At 36.9% G+C, this 10,815-nt stretch overlaps 1 protein-coding gene, 1 long non-coding RNA gene and 1 pseudogene across 5 annotated transcripts in view; all 3 read right to left on the minus strand.

Annotated features, from left to right (window-relative positions):
- Positions 1-577, minus strand: part of LOC106303284 — a 1,376-nt gene extending 799 nt beyond the window's left edge. For all 4 annotated transcript variants that reach the window (XR_001262481.1, XR_001262480.1, XR_001262479.1 and 1 more), the window contains exons 1-2: positions 363-577; positions 133-279 (exon numbers count right to left, since the gene is read on the minus strand). This is a non-coding gene — a long non-coding RNA (uncharacterized LOC106303284). The remainder of the gene's footprint in view (positions 1-132; positions 280-362) is intronic.
- A 2,561-nt stretch (positions 578-3,138) lies between these two features.
- LOC106338133 lies at positions 3,139-3,713 on the minus strand. Its single transcript, XM_013777178.1, has 3 exons — positions 3,477-3,713; positions 3,311-3,386; positions 3,139-3,242 (listed from the first exon to the last, which is right to left on the minus strand). The coding sequence occupies exons 1-3, from the start codon at positions 3,711-3,713 to the stop codon at positions 3,139-3,141; spliced, it is 417 nt and encodes a 138-aa protein (XP_013632632.1).
- A 2,560-nt stretch (positions 3,714-6,273) lies between these two features.
- On the minus strand, positions 6,274-10,236 carry LOC106338142 (annotated as a pseudogene).
- Between the last annotated feature and the right edge of the window lie 579 nt (positions 10,237-10,815).

Genomic DNA, 10,815 nt, shown 5'->3' on the forward strand with positions numbered 1-10,815 from the left:
GGGGGGGGGGGGGAAGAACTCTTTAAAGTTTAAAACCTATAAGCATGTGACTGTTCTGTGATATATATATATTCCAAATGTGAGTCAATAGGCCATAGGTTGATGAAAAAAAATTCAATTCTCTTGGATTACCTCTAAGTATTGCAGGCTTTACAGAAAGCTCCCAGAGTCCCAGAGTTGACTCTTTTTATTATCCGTATGACAGGGCTTTTTGCAGACACCCGATTGCCCAACTCTGAATTTGGCAAAAGGTTCTTCATTTGTACCAACATCATTCACCTATCCAACCAAGAGTTGAGTCGTATAAGCAAATTTTCGTCTGAACATTAATATCTAAAATGATGTAATGTAAGAAAAATCACCTCCGTTATGTGGATTCTTCCTCGGAAAATTTGGCCAAAGTTTACTCTTACTTCAAAAGGCTGAGAAAGCAAAAGATGTTAGTCTGACACAGTAATCAGAGCGGAGGAAGGTGATCGCAGGACCATTGTAGGGCCGGGGCTGGTAATCGATTGGCGGGAGCTGAGGTGGAGAAATCAGAGCGGAGGAAGGTGATCGCCGTCATTTCCACCGCTTCGGTCGCAGAACAAACGCTTCAACGACCTTCTTCACCGAATCTCCGGGACTCCAGCACCATCGTGTAGAACTCGAGAGCCGTAACAAACTCCCGCCGGAACGGAACGAGCCAGATCCGGCGATCTCCGTCCATCTAAGGATCGGTTGCCAAAATCCTTTACTAAGGATTGGTAACTATAATTATATTTATTTTTGATTTAATTATTGGCGGATGGTTTGGTCATTTCCTAGACATCATATGCCAAAATTAGGTTGTTGTGATAGCATTTATTGCTTTGATAGTCCTGGACCTCCTCCTGGTCCTTGGCTTAAGGTGATCGTAAGAGTTAACTGAAAGTGAAACGTGTTCTTCTCCTCACCTTCACGTTGGATAACTTGTAGTCGAGAATCAGATAAACAGTCAACTTTTATAAAGTGATAAAAGAAGCATCTCCCAGTAAGGTTTGAGTAATGATGTCTGATGTTGTCTGCAGTGTCTGCGATTAGCTGAACAGTGTGCATTTGAAGAACCTAGCGTGGAATCCATATCAGGCGAGAACGTGCTAACGTGGCCAGAAGTGGTATTTCCTTGTTACTTGCAATCTCTAAACAAAGTTCCAAAGTTTGCAATTTCGACAACTGGATTATAGATTAGGTTTTACTAATAAAATAAAAAAAACGAAAATACCAGTTTAACTGAACCAAATCAAACCAATATAACAGAACCAAATCCAATAAAAAATCCTCGAAAACTAACGAGCGGGCTGATTTGATAATGGGCCTCAAACGAAGACTTAAGAAAACCCTAACTACTCTGAGAATATATATATTTATATATATATATAAATAGACAGCAATCGCCGTTAGCCTCAGTTTCATCTTGCCTTGTTTTATCTTTCTTGAAGATCCTTCTATCGTTGTTATTTGTTTCCGATGATCTCTCAATTAAAATAGAGAAGACAGTGACGACTCGGAAAATATCAAGCTCAACAGACCGGAATGAGGCGTTTCTTCCTTTACCGGAGATTCGTTTCTGTGTCGATAATCCCGCTGAACTGAGCCTTCTCTCTTTGTATTTTTTTTTTTAATTTAATTTAATTTATTTTTTTGCCTTTGAAAATTCGATTGAATTTTGAAATTGCTTTGGTGGTGGGGGAGATGACGATGAGGATATAACGCTCCCTCTTCTGAGTTCAGCTGAAGTAATTTGCTGGCAGAATCGAACCTAATATTACTAGCCACCACTGAGTCATCTTCTTACCCCCACCCATAAATGAATTTGCAAAGTTTTATTTTTATTCTTTGATTTTAAATCAGATTAATCGTGAATTGATATAGGCGGTGGTGATAATGATGAAGCAATAAATCTAATCCAACACTTGATCTGATTAAATGCTATATGCATTTGATGTTATACTCCCTCCGTTTTTAAATGCAAGTCGTTTTTAAATGCAAGTAGTTTTAGGTATAACTAGTTTAGCATCTTTTCATTTATTGGATATGGTATGACCAATGAAAATGAAATAATGTTAAGTTTTTAATAATTGGTTGAATTAATTGGTCAAAAATAATACTTCCTCTCTTACTAAAAAGATTCATAATCTAGTTTTTTCACACATTTTAATAAAATATATTAAATTTACATAATTTTTTGTGTTTATCTTTTTCCTATAATTTTAAGCCAATAAAAACTAATTAGTGCAATTAAAATTTTTGAAGTTTGCAATTAGTTAACAAAATTTGTATTGAAAACTTAAAAAATGAATAACAAAATTTTTCTTTAGAATATGTATCTTTAAGGAATGAAAAAAATATATTCTTTTAAATAACAATTTTCTAAATATTCGTGTTTTTAATCAAAACTAGTTACAATTAGAATCGGAGGAAAACAGAGGGAGTACATGTTTAGCTTCTGAATCTTCCCTGTTAGACCCAAGTTTTTCATTTACTGTATCGATGATCATTGTTATAGTTTATAGGACATAGTTCTTGAGGCCATTTATAGCTTCTCACTAAGTACTCAGCATATCACACTTCTCTATGAGGGCATTTATTTATCATTCGTCTTTTATTGGTATTGGGTAAGCCAATACATTGGGGTCGATATATTCAAATTTGTGAATATATCGAAATCACTTCTACCTGTTAACAGACTTTTCACTGTTAAGAGAGCTTCAAGATCATGAAAATATATCTTAGATTTTCATATCACTTACATCTGGATCATTGCTTAATTCTTTGGCAGCCCTGTCTCTTGCTGCCATCTAATCTTCTGAATTCTATGCCATTTTCTATAAAACACAGTTCGACCAAGTTAATGTTTTTTAACTTTGGAATAAAAGTGAGTTTTTTTTTTATAAAAAAAGTTATTTCCTTGGTTCTTCAAAACAAAGAGACTATGTTCTCATGACGACATGACTCATGGACAACAAATTTTTTTTAAAACCACGAGGTTTCTTGTTTTTGGCTTGGTGTTTCGTTGATGTACTAATCTCAGGAGGAGGAGGCGCTGTGTCTTTCTTGGGTTGTGTCTCGGTTCCATCTGATATTTGAGCCTCAATTTTCTTGGGAGGTGGCTTCAAATTACCATAGTCCACTCTTCGTTAACATCTTCATGAGCAAACCTTCTTCAATGTTCCCACACATATATACCTTCTGACGTGGTGCATCTATGGTAAATGGTACACCTGACATCGAACTAAGAAATAAATAAAAAACCACCAAACAAAACCTTATATAGAGAAATCTTGCAAACCTTGGATTGTCTTTAAAGCTCCGATGATTTTCTTGTACCAACTTCCTTCTAACATGTCAATCTCGAATCTAAATCTCTGCAGCAAAAAAAAAAACAGTTCTAAAAACTAAAACAATTGAATAGTGTTGGAAGCAGTGAAGTTATGAGATCAATATATATGTATAACCAGAAAATGATTATTAGGTTTCCGGATGCCTTGTGGATTCTCTTCATGTCCATAATCAATCCGGTAGAGCACAGCGTAAATTTTGGCTCTAAATAACTTTTTAATGAAGACCACAGGATCAACTTGGCCACGTAAAAACATCAACTTCTTAGTGAACATCATAGGATTAGCTCCTTCGCCATGTGTCCACCAGTCGGGTGCATCAATGGAGAACGCTAAACCTAGAATTAACGACATTACAGTTATAGTTAAAGACTGATCTACTTCCTCTTGAGTAATCAATAATTAACAAGAAGAAAATGGATCAAGACTCAAAAGCCTTCTTTACCTTCAATGCCCACAAATATTTTATGTAATGTCTTTTGCCAACCTTTGAGTTCAGTTTCCACAAGCAAAACACATGACTATTCATAAAATTACACAGGGACTGTTAGAAAATTTTAGACAATGCCTTGAAAAACAATTAGAAAGAAAAGAAAAAGAATCAAAGAAATTCTTACTAGTTGAGGAGCAGCAATCTTTTTTGGGTTCCTAGCTAGAGCTGCTTTCTTTGTTTACCCTAACATGCACAACTTAAGTAAGATTATATTATATACTAAATTACTACAAGAACTGAATTGGAAGCTGTTTGAATTGGAAGGCAGGAAAGCCCATGGTCGCAGCTCTTTTGGCCTAGAGGCGGTCTCGCCAATGGGGTTAGGGGTTCCGACCAAGAGCAGAAATCACTGGAGACTCCGGAAAATCCTCCCCCTTGCTCCTACTTTCATTCATATGCTCACGTGGGACTCACACTCACGAAGAGATGATCAAGGTACTTTCAAGTTTCAATTGCTTCTTTCTCCTTTTCGTTTATCATTAGTCTGGTGTGAGACCTTGAAATTGAACTATCCTTGGTTTGGGGGAAGTTTAGCTCTTGTCTTTTGGAGCATTGGATTAACTAATACATCTTGTTCTTGAACCAAACTGGGGTTTTCCAATTCAGTTTTGCTCTCTTGTTCAAAAAGAAAACTATTCAATGTCTGCAGAATTTGTCTGAAAATATATTTCAAAATGAGTGTGTTTTGTGTCTCCACCTATGTTATTGAAAAAGTAGCCCACTTGGTGTTGAATCCCTTTTCCTGGACAGATGATTGTATATTTCTATGACTCAATAGACGTAGACCAAGACCAAGTCATTGAAGGCTCCGTTACTCTTTCCAAATATTGATGTTTGCCGAAGAATATTCAAGTTAAGAGCATATCCAATGTAAAATAGAATATGTAGTAAAAATATTCCAATCCTATTTCATTTATCATTCTATAATAGAATAATGAACAAACAAAAAATAAATTACTTCATTTATGAAATAAACTCATCTTTTACATCATTATCGAGTAAGAAATATAATAGGATTAGAGCATTTTTTACTCTGTACTCTATTTTGTTTAACTTTGGAGTAAAAAATAGAGTAGGATTGGAGTTGTATGAGTTTGATACCTTAAAGATTCACACTAATGTTTCATCATCTTCAAACATAAAGGCTGTTTGTTACTCAGCATCAATCTTTCAGTTTTCAGTCATTTGTTTATTTATTTATAATTGGTGTCCGGTGCACCCAAAACAAATATAATTGGGGTCCTAGTGTCTTTCACTAATCAGTCATTTACATATTACAACCAGGGGCGTGGACTTCGGGTTCGGGTCGGTTATTTCAAGTTTTTGTTATTTGGTATAGGAGTTTAGAACATGTTTGAATATTTTTACATTTTGTATCGGGTTCGGGTATTTGTAGTTTGGATTCGAGTAATTCGAGTCAGCTTCAATTTTTTTGTATTTTTCACAAAATTACATAGTTCAAGCAAACAAAAATGATCAAACCAAAAATTCATCTTATAATCTTAAATCATGAAACAAATCCAAAAAAATTCATGTATATATCACTGATCCTGAATGGCCTAACCTAAACACAAACAAAACAAAAAAGTTAGAAGATGAATCACCTGCGATTTCTTCTTTTTCGTCATCAATGGATATTTTTTTTGTCGTGAGTGGAGAAGAAGCCGAAAAGAGTAAGATTTTTGTAGTTTCCAGTTTGATTAGTTTGAGTAATATCTTTTGGTTTGGCTTTAAAATCGGGAATATTGGGAATCTTAACCGACTGCACAAGTTCGGCTACAATGAAAAAGGATGAGAGGTGCAAGGTTTAAGTTAAGGTATACATATGTTCGGATGATTTTGGGAAGTGCTTTGGGTTTCGGATATATCCGATTGGGTTCTGGCATCCAAACTTGTTTAATATAAAACCCAGATCATATATTTTGGTATTATTATCGTTCGGATTTTAAAGTTTTAGGGGTCGGATTCAGGTTCGGATAAAATGCATACGCCTAATTATAACACTGGTTCCTTTTCTGATCTCCCGGCCAATAAAAACACGAGAGATTTGCATTTATTTGGTCTACAACATTCTCCGAGTGTACTTTTCTACATTTTCTCATCAGATATCTATACCTTTCTCTAAACTGCAAGGTTTATTTCAGCTCACAACCATAGATACGCATGGACATCAAACCGAAAAAACAGCAGCAGGTACGGTATACCTAGGCTGGTCGAGTCATTTACTCGGACCTGATTAGTGGAAACCATCCTCATCTGAACAAGCTATATACACATAAAGGATCTCTCACAATACATAGATGTTTCCAAAACAGACGTGAAACCTGCAAGCTGTTAATATTTGCTTGGTATGGCACTATATAACAGAGCCAATAATACGTAAGAAACATTCATAATAAGAAAAAAAAATGATCAGCTGCCAAAGGTATCAATTATCAAGCAATAGATTCTTAGATTTACATATTTCATGCTTCTTCGCAACACAAAAGACCTAGACTGGCTTCAAGCCTCACAAAAACAAACACGAAGTCCTAGGAGAGCCACAGTATCGAAGTTCAATTACAAAAGAGGTTTCTTCTTGATCAAGAAACGTTAGCCACAATCTCCATTACTTATAATATGTAGTACTATGCAACATAACTAAAGCAGAAGGCTACGGGTAGAGCATACAATTCAGTGGTCTACACCATAAAAAGATACTTGAGATCATCAACAGTCAGTCGAGTCGCAGAGCTTCCACCATGATCTTCACCATAAGCAGATGCAACCATCCTCCTTTTCTCCTCCTGAAAAGATAATTTAGAAAAATGCAAAATGAAAAAGGGACATCAAATACAAAGCAAGAACATACCTGAAGAAACAACATTCTATCCTCAACGGTGTCTTTTATAGTGACACGAGTTACACTAACTGGCCGAGTTTGTCCAATACGATGTGCACGATCAATAGCTTGATCTTCAGCTGATGGGTTCCACCAAAGATCCAAAAGAATAACATGACTTGCAGCTACCATATTCAGACCAAGGTTTCCAGCTTTTAGCGACATCAGCATCACCTCTACCTGTTTATAAAACATTCCATGTCTCAAAGAAATGATTTAGTAAAAGTAAAAAAATATTATAAAACTTACATCAGGATCATTGCTGAATTCTTTTACAGCCCTGTCTCTTGCTGCTAGACTCATTGTACCATCTAATCTTCTGAACTCTATGCCATTCTCCTCAAAACACAGCTCAACCAAGTCAAGCATACCATTCCACTGAGAGAACACTAGCGTCTATATTGGTTCCTGGCTAGGTGGCTCTACAATGGTAAAATTGTCACCTTCATGTGACCTGGAAAGGATGTCTAGGACAGCTTTGATTTTCGATGAAGTAAACTCGCTTTTTTGAAAAAATGATTTATCCTGCGAAGAAGAACTATAGCCTAAATCATTGGCAACGCAGTTTCTAAGAGCAGACTCAGAGAAAACAACATCACGCCCTAAGTATTCTCTGCATGACCGCACAGGGCAGATGTTCTCATCACCAGAGATATGTTCTGAAATGCACTGATAGCAAAATACATGGCCACACAGCGTAACAACAGGGTGTTCTGGTGGATCCTGCAGATAGACATGTAACAGAATATTAAGAGAACATGCTATTCCTAGCCCTCAATTACTCTGCCACTAACATTACAGATATTGCAGATGGCAGATGATGACTCTAAGCGATTGAGCAGGTTGATTCGAGCCTCCTTAGAAAGTCTTTGAACTGCTTCTACAGATTCTTTTCCATAAGGATCTGAGGTAGATCGGTGAACAAGTTGTGGGTGGTCACAAGCTTGGCGCAGACGCAAAAGCATCAATAGAATATTGGTATAGTTTTGGTTCAACGTTCCTGCAGCAGCATAGGCCTTGCAGAAAATGTAAAATTTCATCTTATCAGGTACAAAGTCTAACATCGATTTCAAACCAAGTATGAACTGAAAAAAGAACCTTGATTCCGCTTCAAGCTTCTTGTAGAAAGACAACTCCTCCACTGAAAAGTCCACCTTGTTCAAATTAACTTTCTTTGGAGGTAGATTGATTAAGGGTTGTCCATCAAGCAGTGTTCCTTCATATCAGAACATAAGATATTAATAAGTGTGAAGATAACACAGAATAATGTTAATCAGATTGTGATAGAGAGATGATGGTAAGAGAACCTTTGGTATGACGCAGCATTACAGCCTTTAGAACAGCTTGAAGCTTCTTGTAACCATGTTTTTCATTTCTGCTAATTGGAGCCTTGATTCCAAGGTAAAATGACTTACTTGTACACATCGTACGGATTATATCTAAGGAACCTGAAATAGCTATATAAATCATCAACTGTGTTTTGTATCGGCGCTCCAGATAAACACCACCTCCTTTTGGCTCGAAGAATGCAACATGCTCTTGCCACTTGTGTTCTATGATTCTTAATGGTCTGAGCTTTATCAAGCACTACTCTGAGCCACCCAACTCTTGATAGTGTACCGCCAAAAGAACCTCTATTCTTACTAGCACTCACAGAAACTTTACGTTTTTTACTGTTGGAGAAGCTGTGACTTTCATCGTTCTCATCCTCATCCAACAAGAACTGTTTGGGAACTTCATTGGTAACAATGGCGTAAGTTGTGATAACCACATCATATTTTGCTAATACACTAGGATCTTTGGTCCTATTACCACCGTGGTAGACTAAAACAGAGAGTTTGGATTCATCAGAGACCTTCTCATCAAGTTCTCTTGCCCACTGCGTTACAACACTCGCTGGACAAACAACTAATGTACCAGCAGCTGGTCTCTTCTTGCCAATGCTATTAAGTTCCCGTGCTTCTTCATCTTTTGCATTCTCCATATCTGAACTACCATTCTCATCATCACTCAGAAGAACCATGGTGTCACTATTGCTTGAAACCTCGAGCTCTGGTGGTCATGCATGACATTCACTTTCATCATGCTTTGCATTTTCTGACTCATCATCATCAGCATCCAGGTCCAGTATTTCAGATTCTTGCTTGCTAGTGATCTCAGGCTTTAATTGCGACTCATACTTTTGCTTCAGGATAAGAGCAATCATCGAAACTGTCTTACCAAGTCCCTGGAAAAAAAAATAAAATAAGAACTTACATATTTTGAGGGGAAAACCACAGATATTAACTAAGAAAAAAAGTTTAATTTATATGTGACCTGATCATCTGCTAATATCCCTCCTGAACAGTGTAAACAACTTGTTTCCTTTTGTAACATCCATGCCAATGCAATAATCTAAAAAGAAATAATATTTAGTATACAAACCAATTTCAAAAAGCCAATAAATGGTAACAATAAAGCATATGATATTACCTGATGTCTCATAAGAGGAACTGAAAGAGTACCAGGAGGTAGATCAACTTCTGTCCTGGGTAACTGGGTTGATTCAAATTCTGCAGGGTTAAATTTTTTGTTTATATCAGTATTGAAATCATACCAAGAGAGAGCCAAAAAATTGTAAAGCTGGTACAAGGGACACAAACAAGACATGCAAGCACAAAAAAAGAAGAGCCAAGTGTTCAAGTATCATTCTTAAGAGAAGATTTGAGTTGATGATGAATAATTGAATACCCGTAGTGCATCCTGATAGATCAGCCTCTCAGAATTCTTGTCATCCCCAATTCCATTTCCAGTCATGTCCACTGGATCGCTTGGATCATGTAAAGGAGAAGCAGATGTTCCATGCGTCATAGAAGGAGGAGGGAGTATCCTAACCCCATTCCCACTAGGAGAAGCATGATTCGTACATCCACCACTATCTTGAGTATTACCCGCAGAGGAAGTAAAACTACTGCTCCCTGAGTTTAAAAAAAAAAAAAAACACAAAAAAAAAGACAGGACCGGGGGTTGAATTACTCCATAAACCTAACCTCACCAAGAATGGACAAAAAGATAATAGCAGAGAGTATACCACTAGTTTCTTTCCCAATGAGCTCGTCATCACTACCACTACCACTGCAGTTGCTGCTGCTGCTACTACTACTACCTGAACTAATTTGAATATCAGAATCCATCATGGGGTCTCCTTAAACTTGACTCGAGCTTCTAAGAAATTGAATTAGCCTGCGACGCAAGACATTGCTGGCATTATTCAACAGATGAAGCTAATCGCATGATACATAATCCTTTTCACTGTAATTAGGAAACAATTTCAACAGCCAAGGACACCAAATCAAGAAGAGTAACGAAAACAAAACGAGAAGTACCATGGAGGAAGCAGCGAGCTGGAGAAGAAGAAAGATTAAGCCACTGTTCATAGGGTTTCTTCCTTTCTCAGTGAACCCAATAATCTTTCATGAGACGACGTAGCAGAAGACAGGAAATGTTTTTCTTTTACGCTTTGGTAAATTACATTTCCATCGAAAACATGGAAACTGTTATAAAATAACTTATGATTTTATAGTATTGAGAAATTTAAATAAAAGTAAAAATTTATATCCTATAGGAGAAGATAACACTGATAGAGAGAGAATGTTTCTTATTAAAGAGAAGAGAAGAGTTTTCACTGTGTTTACAAACGTTCGTATATATAGAAAGAAATTTACGGTACAAATAGTGCAGCGGGCCCCACATCTTTTTATATTTTCAACGAAAGCGGCTCCTCCCTTTTCTTTTGACTTTCGTAACACTCCCCCTTGGGGGCCGGTGTCACTATCCGCTCTCGCTTAACGTCTTTGTTGCCTCGTTAAAAACCTTTCCAGGAAAACCCAATGGAAAAAACCATAGTAAAGTAAAAAGAGTACAACTACGTAAGCTCCCCCTCGAATGAACAGTCATAGATCCTTCTGATGGCGCATCCCAATGTTATGGATGTGTTTTCTGAATACCGAGGTAGGGAGTGATTTTGTGAAGAGGTCGGCTGTATTGTCGCATGATCGAACATATCTTATTTCAATCTCTTTATTCTTCTCGAGCTCTTGAGT

This window comes from Brassica oleracea, chromosome C1, assembly GCF_000695525.1.
Source record: "Brassica oleracea var. oleracea cultivar TO1000 chromosome C1, BOL, whole genome shotgun sequence".
Classification (NCBI taxonomy): Eukaryota; Viridiplantae; Streptophyta; class Magnoliopsida; order Brassicales; family Brassicaceae; genus Brassica; species Brassica oleracea.

Coding starts and splice junctions, on each gene's coding strand:
- LOC106338133 (XM_013777178.1), bottom strand. CDS start 3,713: ATGTCGTTAATTCTAGGTTTAGCGTTCTCCATTGATGCACCCGACTGG. Junction 3,387..3,476: donor AACCTAATAATCATTTTCTG/GTTATACATATA, acceptor TTTTTGCTGCAG/AGATTTAGATTCGAGATTGA. Junction 3,243..3,310: donor AGCTTTAAAGACAATCCAAG/GTTTGCAAGATT, acceptor GTTCGATGTCAG/GTGTACCATTTACCATAGAT.